This window comes from Prinia subflava, chromosome Z (genome assembly GCF_021018805.1).
Source record: "Prinia subflava isolate CZ2003 ecotype Zambia chromosome Z, Cam_Psub_1.2, whole genome shotgun sequence".
Classification (NCBI taxonomy): domain Eukaryota; kingdom Metazoa; phylum Chordata; class Aves; order Passeriformes; family Cisticolidae; genus Prinia; species Prinia subflava.
Genome location: NC_086283.1, coordinates 89,771,731 through 89,790,795, shown reverse-complemented (window position 1 = coordinate 89,790,795; position 19,065 = coordinate 89,771,731). Strand labels below are relative to the sequence as shown.

The 19,065-nt window shown below is 40.2% G+C and overlaps 1 protein-coding gene across 2 annotated transcripts in view; it reads right to left on the bottom strand.

Moving 5' to 3' along the window:
* Positions 1 to 19,065, bottom strand: part of ITGA2 (integrin subunit alpha 2) — a 67,515-nt gene that overhangs the window by 36,862 nt on the left and 11,588 nt on the right. For both annotated transcript variants that reach the window (XM_063423893.1, XM_063423895.1), the window contains exons 2-4: positions 11,514 to 11,637; positions 1,822 to 1,931; positions 827 to 918 (exon numbers count right to left, since the gene is read on the bottom strand). In XM_063423893.1, the coding sequence (XP_063279963.1) occupies positions 827 to 918; positions 1,822 to 1,931; positions 11,514 to 11,637 (326 nt within the window). The remainder of the gene's footprint in view (positions 1 to 826; positions 919 to 1,821; positions 1,932 to 11,513; positions 11,638 to 19,065) is intronic.

Here is a 19,065-nt window from a genome sequence, read left to right as displayed (position 1 = left end):
ATTTTGAAGTTATGAATAACTTTAATAATTCCGTAAGAACTGCTGGAAAGGTTGGAATTGGGCATGCTTCCAAGTACTTCAGTAAACTGAGCTACATGTTAATGAATATAATAAATTCTTGAATACTTTTGTGATTACTAGGAAGAAGCAACAAAAATTACTAAGCTTAAGGTCAGGCTAGAGCTCTTCTCTCTGTAATTTATTGTTTTACTTACTTTTTGCACATGGCTACATCAAACTGAAATACACCTACACGTCAACAGTTTCCATGCTTATGATTAGGATCATAAAAAAGCACATTAAACAGACATTCACTTCCTTTCCAGTAAGAATTCTATTTTGCAGACTCCAAGGACAGTGGTTTGTAGAATATACACTGAGAAAATGCATCCTCTTCCAAGCTCACTAACCAAATAAAACACATCACAAATCCAAGGGACTAGAGATACTGATATCTCAGGAGAACAGTGCCTGTGCAAGTGTGAATAACAGAGGAGAGATTATATGAAGTCTTTTGAGAGCACAACCAGAACTATACAATACTGCCTTTATTTAATGGTGGAAATATTCTTGCCCATATTGTCTGACTTAAATTACTGAGACATTATTTACAGTAAGATGTTTAGATAAACAGGAGAGACTTCATAATTTTCCTGTATTAATGACACATTTCACAATTGATTTTGGACCCTAGGTAATTGCAGTGGGATGTACTAATCCATGCTGCATAATAAAATACATTTAGCATGAAAAAATGTGGAGAATTCTGGTTTCTTGATTCTCCTCAGAAGTTTCTGTGTGTACTGCATATTATCTTGATACATACCAAAAATCCTCCAGTTTTTGAGTTCTGTATCAGAGTCAAGCCAAGGTTCATGTCCTTTTTAATTTCAGTCACATTTGGAATATTTATTAAAGCTGAAATGAAATAAGAGTAAGTAACGGCAGAATAATAAATAAGATGTAGAAGCAATTTACTAAGTTAGAATTTCTTTCAAAAAGTTGATTTTTCAGAATCTAAGGCACCTTTTCCAAACGGTTGCATACAATTCTGAGACAAAAGAAACAAAAGCCAATCTTTGGGGGTGAAAACATTGCTAACCATTCAATATAGACATCAATTAAGTATGGCCATTTAGAGTATCTGCCCTCAAGAGATCTGAAGGCAAAAGACAGGAAGAAACAATCTACCTATTGCATATGTTTGGCTGGCTGAGTAGCTGCAGCTGAGTAGCTACTGTTACATTCCTCAGGACACTGAATTCCCCTGATCCAGTATCAGGCTTTAGGCAAAAAACTGGAAGGTGTAGCAGAGGGCAGAAATGATTTGCACCACAAATAAAGGAGGCATCTCAGCACACACTGCTGCCTCGTATTTTCACAATAATGTATCCAGTCTTGAACTGCATTTTATAGTTTGTTTGCAAACACAGACACACACTCCTACCTGGTTAGGAAGGATAGGGACAGGCACCCCCTCGGCCACCCGCCCCTGGATGTCAGCACGGAGCCAGCCACTGGCTTTGGGACTCAGTGTTCCTGGCTCTTGGCTGGAGGGTAAAGACCCCAGCTGCTCCAGCAGGTGACACTGAGACCCCAGTGCCTCCAGCAGCTGGCCTGAGTACAGCGACAGGCATCATTTTTTGCTCAGACATGACATGTCTCATCAGCAAGGAGGCCTTGCAGCACACACACCCCTCCACAGACTCTGAGATTACGCAGACAGCTAGTTAAGAAAAGTTTTTCTCTGGTAGATTGGCCTTGTACTAACACAAGGGAAAACTGAAAAAGTGCAGCAAGACATTGTTAATTAGAACGTACCTTGTAAATTCAATTTTTTACATGTGTTTTTGGACACACCAACAGGGCATGCATATATATCTCCAGTTCTGTTAGCAGGATAACCACTCCAGGGTGAACCAACCAACAACCTAAAGGAAAAAGAACTTCATTAGGTCCCTAACAATACTGAAAAAGTCCAGCAGCAGCATTGCATGGCACACTACAGATAACATGTAGAGAGGCTTTCACGAGATACAGCACCCAAGACATTCAGATGTCAGAGTCCTCTCCAGAACTGTTCAGAAGCTGTACTTGCATGTCAATACACTGCACTGGATTCAGCAGGGGCAGATTTGGTGGAGAGGAAGAATGGGAGAGCTTTTGGGGATTCATTTGCCTCAAACATGGGTACTGTTTTTAATGTGACATTATGTAATGTCACATTACATTTCAGAGGGAATGCAATGAAGGTACTAATACACATAGATACATAAAAATTTAAAAATATATATGTTTGGGATCGAGAGATGTATTACTTATTGTTTTATCAGTTAATGGTTAACTGCTTCCTTTCAGGTTATTCTTTTAACTGATAAGAAGCATTTTCTACAGGATCTGCTCAGCAACAATCAAACACTTATGTCTGAGCTTGAGCACTACCACGCCTTGATAACACTGAGTCAGAAAGAAAATACTGCAGGTAGTAACAATCTGCTGCATAAAGTGTGTAATCCTGAACAAGAAAGTTAATACTTAGGACAATTTTGCCTGCAGCATAAAGTGATTCATGTTTTCTGACTCATTTCTTCATCTGCCATAAGGTTTCCTCCAAGGTGTGCTCCTCAAGACTTTTTAAATTTTTATCTGAAAGCCTTCAAAAAACTGTTTAGGTCACATTCTCAGTATTCTGGGAATACTGCTTAAGAACACCAATTTTTCATCAAAAGATTATGATCTCAAGGGTTATTAAAGTAAAAAAGATTATTGAAAAGCAGGGATTATGGTATTTGCTCCAGCAGCAATATGACTATTTTCAAACAGAACAATCCATGGTAGTAATTAATGCATTTTGGAGACTGTAGGAAGCAATGGGGCCTCAATACAGAATATTGAGTTCCATTAGAAACCATCTTTGTTTAGTTAGTCAATATGCTATTTAAAGCAAAATTGCTATTCTCTAAAATTTTATAGGTAGCTAACATAAATATACCTACCTACACTACAAAAAATTTGTGAAATTATTGTATTTCAAAGCAATTTCTATATGTCATATTATCTTCCTTGGGATCTTTCTGATTTTACTGCTGTGATGTTATTACTAGTGTGAATAAAATGGTTATTAAAAAAAACCTTTTAGATGCAAAAGAAAGAGTTTTAGACCTTTCTAGTTTGCTCAGAGAAAATACTGCTAACTGCATTTTCTTTTTAAAGTTTATTTCACCTTGATTAAACAAATAACATTATCAGTTCAGCTGGGGGGTTGGTTTCAGATTCTCTTTCTTGTGTGTCTGGGTATTTTAAGAATGCCTAACTCTTCTCAATTACCTTGTTGAAAAAGGGTGATCATGCAGGCAGCAGGAACAGGACTTTGTGTACTGCTATCATCTCTAAATATGCAGCTTAGGTTCATATAAAAATTCCTCTCTCTATCAAAACAATGTACATTGCAGTAGCTGTGAGGAGGCCTCTGATTTTCTTGTTATTTTATGAATGTTTCTGAGCCTTTTCAGCACAGTGGAAACCAGAACCTCCACAGCTCAGGACCAAATAAACAGAGCTCATAAGCCACTGCTGGACTGGTCCTGTGCCAACAGATAACAGATAATCTGCAAATACTTGCAGTGACACAGAGGGCTGGAGCTGGCCAGGGTGGGAGGAAGAAGGAGGAGGAACAGAAGGAAGATATGGTGTTACAGTCTCCCACCTTGGTAGGTACTGTTGAGTTAGGTACAGGTATAAAATGCTAACTATGCTGATGGGAGAGAAGGGGTAGGGGTTTTTGTGGAAACAGGAAACAGTTTTAAAATGGATAGCAACACTGTGTGTGCAACATCGGAATCTGGAACAGCTTTCCAGCTTTAACTGTCAAGCTGAACATTGCACTGTGTACATTTACAAACATTCACTTTTTTTTTTTCTAAGTTTACCAGAAGGCAAACTTATTTCAGAGTCCTTGCAGGATTACAGCTACCGTTCAGAGAATGGCTTTGTACCTTGGAAATAGCACTGCGACCACTCCCGTCTGGTCATGAAACTCACTGTGAAACTCTGTGTTGTGCTGGCACAGCTCTGCAGCCACAGGTCCTGAGAGCTCAGACCACACAGTTTCACTCACAAGAAGAGTGAGTGAGAAGAAGAGGAACAGAAGCATGTTTGAGCACTAGCTGACCCCAATCCAAGGGGGTTTAACTACTCCAAGCTAACTCCAAGCTACACCCCAGCTACTGACATACACTAGAGACAAACATCATCCCTGCTTTAGCATTTGCTAAAAGCTGTTCTCTCCTTTTCTGCATGCATGCTTTTGCTCATTCCGTGGGCATTATTTGCCCTCCCATTTTCCCTGCCCTCAACATTAACTGCAATCCAGACAGCGGTTTATACCAAGGAACCATCACTTCTAAAACTTGATATTCACAAGATAATTTTACTTTTAGTACCCCGAAACTAACCTTGGAGCTGCTGCATGGTACAAACAGGAAAATGTAAGATGAAACAAGATGAACTTTTCTCATTTTAAATCCAAATTTAAATCAGTGCCAAGTAAAGAAAATTAATTTTGTCTTTCATTTGTCTTGCACTCCTCATAGATTACTAGGACTTATTTTATTAACTTATTTTTCTGTATTCCTTATAGGTTTGCAGAGTCTGTGAATTTCAATGCATGTCATACTTGCATGGTAGGCGAAAAAATGCCACTCCATCCACAGAATTCACACTTAGAACTGATTGTTACTGATGGTGATTTTCAGAAATGAACAGAGCTATGAAACTCGTTCCATTATTTGACTTAACTAGTCTAACCTGTCATCAATACATACCTGAGAAAAAATTATTAACTGACTTATGCCAAGTTTAATCCTCTACTTTTAATTGCCAGCCTTAAAGGCTCTAGGAAGTAACATAATTTCTATTCCTTTTGTATTCTTTGCCTTATGTTTAATACCAGCATTAATCTACATAAGAAATCAGAAAGTACTACTTGCCTTTCAAAATTAACATACACCATTACTAGGGAGTTACACAACACTGCTCTGGGAAAATGCATGTGTATCTCTCTGAAACATCAGAAATGAAGACGGCAAGAGTGCATCTGGCTCGCATCCCGCTAACTACAAATTTTTTTTACTGCAATTAGACAGGATGCATGAAACAAACTGAAATGGAATATATCAGGAAAGAATGCAAGAGAGTAGTACTAAAATACTTGAGAATGCTTTCCAAATAAACTGTATCATGCATGTATTTTTTAAGGTTCTTTTCCAGCTATGAGTTAATTTATTTTTACAAAAATATTTATTTTTACAAAACTTCTTTACATGTCCTTGTAGATCATCTTTACAAAGTACTGTAGAGAGTATAATGTAATACTCCTACTGATGTTATTCTCCAACACTGTATACAAAGCAATGGCATTAGAAAGTCAAATGAAGTTTAGCAGCAATGCCTTACCACACCAGCTGCAGGAGTGGCAGATCAAAGTGCAACAGGAATTATGTCTGGGAAATTACACCATGACAAAGCCAGTCATCAGCAAACTGTGATGTAGCAGAAAGCAAAATCAGAATTCCTAGCAAAGGGCTGAATTCCCAGCTGTTGTCAGAGCATGTTTTATATTTTCTGGTTTCCTTTTTTTCCCCCTCTTTTCTCATGTATTTGCTTTTATTATTTTGTGTTTAGGTTTGTTTTCTAACCATGAAGATGGCTAATAGGAAAACAAAAGCAGAAAGACCCTCTTAGATAATCTGGCCTTTTTTTCTACAATTACAGGAAGTGGTGAGTTGATATGGAGACCAGAAAACTCTTTATGCTCATAGATGCTTCTCTGCACACAGTAGAACACTTCTCACATCTAAAACTTCTGATCTTTTCAACAAGAATCAAAAGTTCAAAAACTACAGTGAGCTATGGCAAGACAGTTTGAGTGATAAACTCAGAAGTCCTGGAAAATAACAAGCCAGAGTTTCTCCAAGCAGGAAAATGGCAAACTGTGGTGCAGTCAGGGAAAACAAAACTGGGTAAAGAACTGAGCATTAGCAGTAGTTCTAGCATTGAAAAGACAGAACTGCAACAATGGCAGCTTCTGTTAGGAAAAAAAAAATACCCTTCTCAAAAGAAACAGCCTTCCTCATTAAAATCAGAAAGCTTTGAAAACATAATTATTTCAATAGAAGCTCATACAGAAAAATGTCTTTTTGGCAAAATATCTTATTGGTCTGAAGAGGCAGCACAGAACATTAGGAGAAAGGCCACTGTATTTGGTGACCAGTGAGCAGTAGACAATGATTTTTAAAACTATTTTTGTAGTCCAATAATTATGTGATACATCAGTAAGTGCACTGTATATTAAGGTGTCATTACTGACATGTGAGATGAAATAAAATATTTTAAGACAGAAAAATCACACTATATAAACTCAGAATCAAAATATTTTTTAAAATTGCTATTTCTAAGCACACAGACACAGCTGAGCATGTGTCTGAAGACATGTATGTAGGAAAAAGCATTTTAATAGCTATCTACAACTATTCCAGTCTTTCTCACTTGAGACTATAAAACCAACTCTCAGTGTGGAGTAAGTTATCTCTGTTATCTCTGAAGAATGTAATGTCAGCTGCTGTTCAGGGAATGCACGTGCAAGATGAACTTGACAGGGTACAGTCTGGCTTTCTAAAAGATTATGTTTATAAAATAACAGAAATTTTAGTCTCAGTTTAAGATTAAAGTGCAAGTGACCTCTTGACAGGGAGAACTACAGCATAAACTGAATTATGTTTTTGTGGTGGCTAATTACTTGTGTGGTGAACTGCTTTTTTAATTGATGAGTTTCATTGGTATTCACAATTTTCCTCGAGTTCATTAAAGAGCTCCCATTTCAAAAATCAGACCAGACACTATGAAAAGCTTGAGCTGTGCTTGACTTGCAGGTTTGTCCTTTTTTATGAGCACCACATGCTCATCAATGCACAGTGGACCAGTGCTCAATTATCCTGGATCATCCGTCTCTAACACAAAAAAGTCTTCCTTGGTGGTTTGTGTCACAGCATCCCAACATGCACCAGACTCTTCAACAGTCCTGCATTCCTTTTTGGACTGCCTTTCCTCTTCTCTCTGAACTCATCTCCAAGCCAAAGTGAAAACCAGTACCAATTCTGCAAAAATTCTCCCTTTATCATTTCTTTAGTTCTTACTGCCTCAGGACATGCACCTCCCAGAAATACTGCTGAATAACATAGCTGGCATCTGCTGCATTTCTATATCTTTCCTTTCTACTCTTTGAGAGAGTACAGGAGGCTTTTTAAAGCTGTAGTTTATATAGCACCCTGTGAACTTATTAAGCAAAATCTAAGAAGTGTTAGAATTTTTGGTGGACGATAGACTCTGGATAACCTCCTTTGGGAAAAGATGGCACCCCAGCAGCACACAGTATGGTGAGCAGCCCCACTCTGCGTCTGATCAGAGTTTTCAAGTACATCACATTCTTGCTGCACAGTGATGATCTCTTCACAAAAGCATATGATAAATGCTCCCCTCAGACAGAAAAATCACCCTGATTTTTATCTCAGACTGTTTATCTTGTTCCCAGTTCAGCCATGTCAACAAGAACTCTGTGCATGGATTGCAGCCTCTGCATTGCTCACAGGAGAAAACAGCTCTACTGAACGACTTGAAAGAGATTGAGTGTTCTGTTTGGGTTGGGCAGGTTTTTTGTCTCTGGTTGGTTTTTTTGTTTTGGGTTTTAGGGTTTTTGTTTGGTTCTTTGTTTGTATTTTAATAATGCATACAGGAGAAAGCTCTATTGTCCAAAGAAAATGAAAACAGCCTAGAAATTAAGAGAACAAGACAGTAGAACATGAGTCACTTTTTTTTTTTAAAGTTTGCCTAATAATTTTTGAGCGAGGGACTGAAAATGGCTTTTCTTCTCTGAAGAGTGTCTAACAAGTCCTAGTTACTTGAGCACAAGCTGATAAAATTTCCCTGATTTTTGGATATAGGTCAGACACCATGCAGTGAAAAAACTAATGGTGAAGCATCTACATACAGAAAAGTTTACCAGATTCAAAATATTCATATACTTGGAGAAGATTGGTTGAACCCCATGGTTATAAAGGTCTTTTCCAACCTAAATGATTCTGTGATTCTGCAAAGTAGGAAAAGTTAGACCAAAGTTACTTTCTTTTTTGTTCTATCCAATTATCCAATAAAGTGGTAGTAGAGGAGTCCTTATATTAGAAGCAAAAATAAAAGAGGCAAATATAAAACAGAAATGGCTCAAATGGATCTGGCAGCTATTGCTTCTTCTTCAAGCTTACAGAAAAAACTCACAAGAAGTATAAAACACAGGGAATTTCTCCATGTATGAGGCAAAAACCATTCAATTCACTACAGAAACACATTCTTGCTCTCCTTCAATGGCTTTACACAGAAGTTGGTGTTTTGGTTTGTTTTTTTTTTTTTTAAGCAATCTCTGATCTGTGGGTGACTAAACACATAATTAAAGCAGGCAGAAAACGCGGTGAGAAGCCACCACAGCATCAGCTGAAGGGTGGGGGTAGGCTGGAAGCCTAACCAGCTGAGGGAGAGGAAATGCCAAGGTTTTAATTCGGAGGATACAGCTCTGCTTGTGTCTCCTGGTCCCTGGAAGCCAACACTGTGGGGACATCGGGGGTGGTTTGCGTGTGCAGCCGACGGAGCTGCGCGGTGCCCCCGAGCAGCGCCCTCACAAACGGGATGAAGAAATTCTGCCTCAGTAATTCTGTACTGGCTTTCCCAACTTTAACTGCACAACACATCTTCACATGCATTTCCATGGATTTCAGATTTCGACATCTTACTTTCTCACCCTCAAAAAGGTGCAGTGACTGAGTCTGTTGTCACTTAAGCAGAGCTGGCAGTTTGTGGTTGTTTGGGTTCTGACAGAGTTCCTGTCCGTGGAGAATGACACGTCTGAAGTGTCTCAGCATACCATAATATGTATAATCCGGTGTGGCTTTCTGCTCTAGACTTAAACGCACGTATACACAAACAGCCACTGAAGAGTTCAGTAGTTCTCAACTACTTTCAAAGACTTACAGTCGTCACACACAAAGCTTTGCGACTGCTAAGGCTGCTGAAGAGGAAGCAATGTATCTTCCATTCAGTGTGCTTACTCCCAGGAATATGTTAAAATTCTTACTAGGAAAAATATTTTACTAATTGCTCATCAAGTCCAATGTTGTGGCAACAGTGGATTTCAGTTCAAATTTTGTGGCAGAACAGATGTGGCAGACACGAGACATTGCTATGATTGTGTCATTATATAAATCCAAATACACCATCTATTGAGAAGCAAACAGTTAATACTATATCAGACATACATTTATATCCATTTAATTTAATTTAAATTTAATATTAATAATTAGAACTCACCAGACCTAATCACAGAATCACAGAATAATGAGGTTGGAAGAGACCTCTAAGATCATCAAGTCCAACCTATGCCTTAACACCTCAACTAGACTATAGCACTAAGTGCCATGTCCAGTCTTTTTTTAAACACATTCAGAGATGGTGACTCCACCACCTCCCTGGGAAGACAATTCCAGTGCTTTATTACTCTTTCAGTGAAAATTTTTTTCCTAATATCTAACCTGTACCTTCCCTGACCTAGCTTGAGACTGTGTCCCCTTGTTCTGTCAGTTACTGCCCTGTGAAAGAGACCGACCCCCACCTGTCTACAACCTCCCTTCAGGAAGTTGTAGAGAGCAATAAAAGGTCACCTCTAAGCCTCCTTTTCTCCAGGATAAACAACCCCAGCTCCTTCAAGCGTTCCCCATAGGGTTTGTGTTCCAAGCCCCTCACCAGCCTTGTTGCCCTCCTCTGGACACGCTCAAGCGTCTCAATGTCCTTCCTAAACTGAGGGGCCCAGAACTGGACACAGCACTCAAGATGTGGTGTCACCAGCGCCGAGTACAGGGGAAGAATGACCTCCCTGCTCCTGCTGGTCACACTGTTCCTGATCCAGGCCAGGATGCCATTGGCCTTCTTGGCCACCAAGGCACACCGCTGGCTCATATCCAACCGGCTGTCGACCAGCACCCCCAGGTCCCTTTCCGCCTGAACACTGTCCAGCCACACTGTCCCCAGCCTGTAACGCTGTAGGGGATTTTTCTGGCCAAAACGTAGAACTCGACACTTAGACTTATTAAACTTCATGCTGTTGGACTCTGCCCATCCATCCAACTGATCTAAGTCTCTCTGCAGAGCCCTCCTCCCTTCCAACAGATCAACACAAGCTCCCAGCTTAGTGTCGTCTGCAAACTTACTAATGAAGGACTCAATGCCCTCATCCATGTCATCTATAAAAATATTAAACAGAACTGGTCCCAGTACAGATCCCTGAGGGACACCACTGGTGCCTGGCTGCCAGCTGGGTGCAGCACCATCACCACCACTCTCTGTGCCCGGCCATGCAGCCAGTTCCTGACCCAGCACAGAGTGCTCCTGTCCAAGCCATGGGCTGCCAGCTTATCTAGGAGTGTGCTGTGGGAGACAGTGTCAAAGCCTTGCTGAAGGCCAAATAGAAAAAACATCGACAGCCTTTCCTGCATCTACCAGACGAGTTACCTGGTCATAGAAGGAGACCAGGTTGGTCAGACATGACCTACCCTTTGTAAACCCGTGCTGGCTGTGTCTGATACCCTGGCCATCCTGTAAGTGCTGTGCGATAGCACTCAGTATGAACTGCTCCATTATGTTACCTGGTACTGAGGTCAGGCTAATTGGCCTGTAATTACCAGGATCCTCCTTCCTACCTTTTTTATAAACAGGTGTCACATTGGCCAGTTTCCAATCGCCTGGAACCTCACCAGTGAGCCACGACTCCTGATAAATGATGGAGAGTGGCTTCGCAAGCTCATCTGCCAGCTCTCTCATCACCCTAGGGTGGATCCCATCTGGTCCCATCGATTTATAAATATCCAAGTGTCCCAGCAGCTCCCTGACTGCCTCCTCTTGGATAACAAGAGGACCATTCTGTTCCCTGGCACCACCTACCAACCCCTGAGGACAGTTATCTTGAGGATAAGCTGTCCTACCAATAAAAACAATAATTTGTTTTGACCCTAATAATGTTAAAATTGAAAAATATCCCACATATATGTAAAGTATACAAAGATTCTCCAGGTACACAAAGGAATGAAATGCAAGTTAAAATTCTAGAGAAATTGTAAGCCTAAGGAAATTATTGTACTGGAGATGAAGTAAAAGATTACCATAAGAAAGACCTCAGGTCACATGGTGTTAAGGAAAAAAGCATGAACCATCACATTCATATGTCTTTAGAATACCTCAACTTTTAGTTTAAAAACATTAAGTATTTATTTGTAAAAAGCTAGCTCTAATATAAAAACGAATTAGTCAGAACCCTTTTAAATGAAATGTGGAATTATTATAAAAGAAATATTAAGTGTTGCTACATTTTTTACTTAACCTTTTAGCTAGACATAAACCAAGCCATTCAAACTGCTTACCATTTGCCTTGTTCATTTATAAACTGTTGAACTGCATATCCAAACTGCTCTCTTGGTGGACCAGAAAATATTTTTGCTTCCAGGAGCCCAACATTGTAGGCTTCACAGTAGTTCTGAAGAATGCCTGTTAACAGAAATATTATGATTAGCACAGAAGCAATTAAAGAAGAATTTTGATCCCAGTGAAAAAGGCTCATCATCTGCCACAGCTCCTCTTCTGCCAACAGAAGAAAATAAATACAGCCTTTGACACATGCTTAAAAAAACAATGTTTTTTGCTACAGTACCCTGGCCATGCAAAATGCCTCTCTGGCACTCTTTACCTGTGTTGTATTACTATGGGCAGAGATCAATTACTTATTCACTGTGTGCCTTAACAGAAGTTGCAGCGTTACTAAAGGGAATGTTTTAACTGAATAGAGGCAAAATGTACGATTCAAGAGGTCTGTTACTCTCCTTTACCTTCAGGCATAAGTTAAGTTTTCGGCACAGCAAACACATCAACAGCCTGCTGAGGTACACTAGAATCACAGAATCTTTTAGGTTGAAAAAACCACTGCCAAATCCACCAATAAACCATGTCCCCAAGGGCTACATCTACAAATCTTTTAAGAACTTACAGGGATGGTGATTCCACCACTCCTCTGGGCAGAGTGTTTCAATATTTGACAACCTTTTCCAGGAAGAAATTTTTTCTTAACATTGAGTTTAAACTTTCTCTAGTGCAACTTGAGCTCATTTCTGCTTGTGCTATTGATTGTTACCTGGGAGAAGACACTGACCCCCACCTGGCCACAGGCTCCTTTCAGGCAGTTGTAGAGAGTGACAAGGTCTCCCCTGAGCCTCCTTTTCTCCAGGATGAACACCCCCAGCTCCCTCAGCTGCTGCTCCCAGCCCTGGTGCTGCAGACCCTTCCCCACTGCCCTGCCCTTCTCTGGACTCACTGCAGCCCCTCAGGGTCTGTCCTGCACTGAGGGCCCAGCCCTGCACACAGCACTCGAGCTGTGGCCTCACCAGTGCCAGCACAGGGGACAATCCCTGCCCTGGCCCTGCTGGCCACACCACTGCTGAGCCAGGCCAGGATGCCCTTGGCCTTCTTGGCCCCCTGGGCACTGCTGCCTCATGTTCAGCTGCTGGCACAGCACCCCCAGGTCCTTTCCAGCCCCTCTGCCCCAGCCTGTGGCCCTGCCTGGGGCTGTTGTGAGCCAAGGGCAGGACCTGGCACTGGGCCTTGTTGAACCTCACCCCATTGGCCTCAGCCATGATCCAGCCTGTGCAGATCCCTCTGCAGAGCCTTCCTGCCCACAGCACATCAACACTCCCACCACTTATCCTCGTGTCACCTGAAATCTGATCCCCTCATCCAGGCAACGGAGATATTAAAGCAGAACTGAGCCCTGGAAAACACTGCTTGTGACCATCCACCAGCTGGGTGCCTCTCCATTCATCTCAGCTTTCTGTGCTCAGACAAAATGCCCTCACTGTACCTGCTAATACTGTTGATATTTTAGTTTGTAGCACTGGAATAAAAACGAGATTATCTGCTGCATCAGAAAACCTAAATTTTTGAGTCATTTCATTATCATGCCAGAAGCCTTTGTTTTCAGTCCAAACAGTCTGAACAGTTGTCCAAACAGGAAAACTTAGAAATACAAACATGCAAGGTAGAGCAGCATTAATAAATCGTGACATTTAACCTCGCAACTCTATTGAGCTGTGTTCCTTGTTCTTAATTGCTTTTCCTTGGGCACTTATGTGCCTGGGAATAATGGTGTACCATTCCATGCCATTTCGGAAGAAACTGGCAATGTGAACTAGGGACAAAGTTGATTTTGTAGGACGTGGGGGTCCATTCCTCATCCATAAGGAGTTTGGTTTTTTTCTGATCAAGAACTGTAGGTGGATACTTAGGAGAACATCCACTGGGAAGGCCGCAGGAAAAAGGCCAGGCTCCTCTGAGGGACTCTGCTGTGAGTATGTAACTTCTTCTTCAGTGTGGAGCTGGAAGGACTGAGACAACAGTGGGATCCCAGGAACAAACTATAGCCCAGCTGAAGAACACCTCAGAGCTCCTGAAAACCCTCCAAAAATGGCAATGATGGAAGAAATCATGACTTGTGGTTGCACTGTGCTGTTACTCCCTGAGGTTCCCAGATGAAGCAGGTTCACAGAGTTGCTCATGGGTTAAACAACCCTCATGTTTCCCCTCCCTTCCTGTGTGCCCAGACAGAATGAGTTTTATCTGCTTTACACACAAATATCCTCACCACAGTTATTTAGTATGAGTCATTGTGTCGTAAAGAAGCAGCCTTTTCAATAATCCCTTATAACAAGGACACTTTAAGGAGAGATGGCATCTTAAAAATATAATCTCAAATTCTAACCATTTCTCTAGTTTTGATGGGCAGAGAGTTTACTGTTGGTATCACTTTTTCCCAGGTCCCAGGAGCAGCTTTGGAAGAGAGGTTAACAGGGTTTGTATCAGAATGAAACAGCCCATAGCTGAACTGCAATGGTAATAATGATAATAAAATCATAGTGAAAATATTAAAATCACAACGGCAGGTTTGCAGGCAAAGTTCATGACCTGGAAAAAGTGTCAGTGTATTTTGTACCCTTGTCCACAGAACTCAAAACAGAAACATCACTAGCAGAAGACTAAATACTACTCTAAAAGAGTTACTACTTTTTACCACAAATTCAAAACAGGAAATCATATATTAGTTATCTCAAACAACCACTATCTACAGTCAGCCTCTGGAAAGCAAGAAGTCACCCATTGCTAGAAGAACAGTTCCTTGAGAAACATCCTTAGAGATAAATATATTTCCTGAATCAAGCTATTTAAGACTGGAGCAGAGAATGTGTACAGACTCATTACTCTGTGCTTTGCAAGCCTTTTGACACTAAACACAACCTCATATAATTAGTTCATATCTAGGTTTTGAGGACAGGGAAAAGGTGTACTGAGACAGTAATCAACAATTGCCAGTAATTCCTTTGTGATCTAATACACTTCTATTTTACAACAGCATTTTTTTCATGTCATATCCTGGTTTTGGTGGTATTTGGGTTGTTTATTTTTTGGGGTTTTGTTTGTTTTTGTTTTGTTGTTGTTGTTTTCTGTTTTAAATTTTATTATCCTCAATCAGAAATCAGGAATGATTTAGCAGTGTCCCATTCTCAAGAGGCCACAGGAGACTATACCAGGGTGCCATCCTTCATGTAAACACCAAAGAAGAACCGTATACATTATATGTTGCACAAGAAAATAAACCCTGGCTTTCAAACTAAGAGATGGAAGCAATCTAGAATGATAAACAGTCCAAGTCTGACCCCAGATCCAGGCATTTAGAGGAAAAACTCTTGACTGTCTGGACTGTTACACAGTTTAGTAGCAAATCACACTGCAAGCCAAATGGTAACACACTGCTGAATGCATTGGACAATTTTGGTGCAAACACATGGAAGATATTTCTAATTTATGTCCAAGGTAAGAGTTTTGTTAAATGCTCCAGGCAGGGAAAAAATTTCCTCCAGAACTGGGTAAAAGTACAGGAAGTATGTATGACAGCCAACAGCCTGAAGGAAACTCCCCATGGTTCAGATTCCCCTGGGGTGCTGTGGCAAATCAGATGGGGCCATCAAAATGTATGCTGGGTTATGTGCTGCCTGTTCATCTCCTCTCTTGACCTCCTACCAGTGTGCAGCATCCATCCCTGGACCTCCCAGGGCCACTCTCTGTGGCCCTGTTTTCTCCAGGATGGGTGCTTATTCCAAGGAGCACAGAGATTGCCTGCACTGGGAAGCTTCAACTCCTTGTAGTTCCCCTGGGCTTCACCACAGCTCAGAGAAGCAATGTCCTTTTTCTCATCCCAGTGACCCACGCCTTCTTCTCACTGAACCATTTCACCCATCCTTCCCATTTACCACCGGGGCTTGATTTTATTCTTTTAAGTCATTTGCACTACTGCAGCATCAGAGCACTGCTCTTTGAGACCAAAATTGTACAGCTAGAACAATGAAGAGGCGTCTGCCAGATCACAGGTCTCTTCAAAGCTGCCTCTATCATGTTCACTTTCCAGACAGGCAGCCAGTGAAGGACAGTGAAAAGAGAAGAACAAAAAAAGCTATCATAAAACCCAGCCTCTGAAGACACACTGTCATCTGCAGTGTTCTTCCAGATCAGCTTTGCCTTTCAGTCACAACTGCTTTGCAAAAATCAAAGTAGAAATCTTGGCAAACACAGTCTGTCTCAGCAAAAGAACCTAGTTCCAGCATATTTCAGTCACATTTTAGATTTCACATTTTTATAATCATCAGCAGATTTTTTTATATCTACTCCACACAAATCTCAGCTAGTTTGGGCCTAGCAAGTATATACTGGCAATAATACAGTAGGCATTTTTCCTGCTGTTTAGCTCCATCTTATATGGTGCTTACACTATAGAGAACATCTTTCATCCATTTTGTACAGCTATCTTAATATAGTATCTATAAAAAGAAACAAGCATTTGCAGTCAAAAAAAGAAAAAATCTAAGTTTCCTTTAAACCTATTTTAAGCCTGTACAAAATAAGAGGGTCTCTTATGCATTAAAAGGGTGCCAGTCATTGAAGTATCTAGGTTCAAAGTACTGTATATTCTAGAATGGAACGATTCTGTATCTGTTGCTGCCTTCAGGCAATGAACTTTGATAATTTAAGAATCTTGGAATAAAGAAAACTAATTCACTATCTGGATTTTGATAGCTTTTGGTGACAGACTTCTACTTTTTGACCTAATGCTCATGATGAGAGATTGGTTGGGCAAGTAAAAATCCACTTCCTAACTTCTGTCTGTAAATGGCACTTTATTTACAGTCAAGTAAACAGACTGTGTGGAACAAAGGAAGCCAGATTCAAGCCTAAAGCTTCTGAAAGCCCCTCTGCAGACTTCAAAAGCAGCAGTTCCTGTCCACTGGGAAGGGTGCTCAGGCAGTTCAGTTTAAAGAGAACACCTTCACTAAGTAGAGTAGTCCCACATCAAGCTTTAGACAGGATTTGCAAGAAAAAAAATCCTAATGGGATAAAAGAAACTGTAAGCTTTCTAGTAAACTCCAGGATCTCTTTGCACGGTATTTTTTTTTCCTGGGGATTCCCATATTTCAGCAACTGCATTATTGCAGTGTGAGCCATGGGAGCTGCAGTGTAGGTATATAGCTGTTTTTATACTTTAACACCAGGATTTTTTTTTCTCCTAGTAGGATGAAAAATAATACATGTTATGACTAGGCACCTTTAAGCCTCAACGTGTGGGAATTCTTCTGTAACTATAAATGACATGTCTAATGATAGCTCTGATGCTTTCTCTTTGCTTCATTTTGTTTGCACTACAAGCTGAAGCAAGTTTTAATGAAGTAAAAGCTCATATTAGGTACACCCAATTCATAATTGTTTTGATTTTGTAAGCAAAGTTCACAGCTTAAAGTGATAAAGCAAAAAATGTCTGTTTCATAATCAATCATTTGCTATTAAGATTATAATAGCTGTTCATTTGAAACTCCTTATTCAGATTAACAAGCATAAAAAATCAACAGGATAAAAAAAAAATCAGATTTTTATGTATTTGATTATTTCCTTTAGCGAAATAAGTTTATAAAACTAATAGAATGGAGTGCATGTATTATTAGTCTGTATTTTGTATCATAAGTATCATAATGTCTCATTTTGTTTTCACTCTAAATAGTAGAGATTGAATTTTCAATCACATTTTACAACATTGTAAAGGTGATGTGCCAATTTAAGATGGCAGTAAATTACAAAATACCATAATTACACAGAGTCAGTTACGCCAAGTCTCACCTCTTATTAAAATATCCAGTCAGAGGCACTCTCTGCTGTTGTTATTTATAGCTCTCCATCAGACAGCTCTAGCTGTATCAAGACAGTATCAAGAAAAAAGACAATGGGACTTTGACCATTGAGTCTGTAAGCACCCACCACACACTAAATTTAAATTTATCTAATATTAACCATGCCAGAAGGAAGTTTGCCTTTTTTCCTTAATGTTATGGTGTTCACTTCTTTGACAACTACTAACTATAAACCAGAAAAGGTTTGTTACATAACCCAGCTAAGTAACTCTTTGTCTTTGTGAGTGAGAATTTGTGTCAGTCACGATGTCAGGAGAGCACCCTTGGCAGCTACAACCACTGCCCCTTGTGCCAGCTCCAGCAGGGCAGCTGACCCCCAGAACCCCAAACTCAGGGTCAGCAGCATGCTGAGGGATTTGGGGGAGCAAGGGGTAAGCATGTAGTCACCAAAGAAAAACAAGGTGCTGACCTGCCATTATGCTGAAACCATGTACTATGGTTTTTATCTATAAATTGTTTTGGGTGGAAAAATGAATCAAGAATCAAGAATATCCCACTGGATTATTGTCTGCTTCCTGAAGTAGTTTCTTAGATTGGCAGCCACTAAGATGTGCACTGCTGACATTGTCTTAATTGCTCAGTCTTGCTTTTTTAAAAATAACTGTTCATTCCAGAATGGGCTTTGCTGTGCCCTTTATACTGCTCCAAGACAGCCTCTACAAATTCCATGAAGAAAATTTTTCTCTTGGTCTCAAAGATTTCTACCTCCAAAGAACACACATCAGCAGGGCCCTGAAGCCTGTCAGACCCTGCTGAGGACAGAGAAAAGAAAGGGGTGGGAGGGATGAGAGAACTTGTAGCTGTTGTTTAACACTGACTTCATCTCACAGTGGATGCACACTCTGGTTCAAGCTTTCTCCATGACTGAAATATTTCTAAGGGCTCTCTTCGGGGTAGATTTTCAGCTATTTTCTATTGTGCAAGGCCACACTGAGTCTCCTTAGTTGTCAGGGAACTTGAAAAAGCACTTTTGTCTCAGTCTGAAATCCAGCTGGTTATTTTTTTCATCCCTCTGCAAAAGTTTGCTAATGCTGGCTGACAGATTCCAAAGTTAGAGAGGGAGTACAGGCACCTACAGATTCCCTTCACATTATAATCACCTACTGTCCTTGCAATACTAGTCAGAAGGTGGAATGAAGGCAGGAAGGGGAAGCAATAAAGTTATGAAAGAGGGTAGTCAAGTAGTATTTGCTTTATATTAAATATATTTAGTATTACTTTACTGTTTTTTATTAAATGAAACAACATTTTGGTTGAAGAGTAACATTACTCCCTTATTATTCAGAACATAGAGTATCACAGCAATAATCCAAATGGAATTAGTCAAGTATTCTTATAGAAAGAACTACCCAACTTTCATAATAGTTTGTGGTTTGAATACTTTATTGACCAGACTGTGAAAACAGAAAGGAAAAAACAACCTGTATGCAGTTACTTTAGTCTACTGAATTGCAATAAAGATGTTCTTCATTGCAGCTTTCAGAAGCCACTGGGCAGTTCCTACGGCAATGAGCAAAATATCCACAAAAAACAAACAAACAAAAAACCAAACAAACAACAAAAAAACCCCAAACCAACTCTTTTTTCCTTTTGTAATGTTCTAGTCTTCAGTGTGATCCACTGTACTGTACTGGGATGT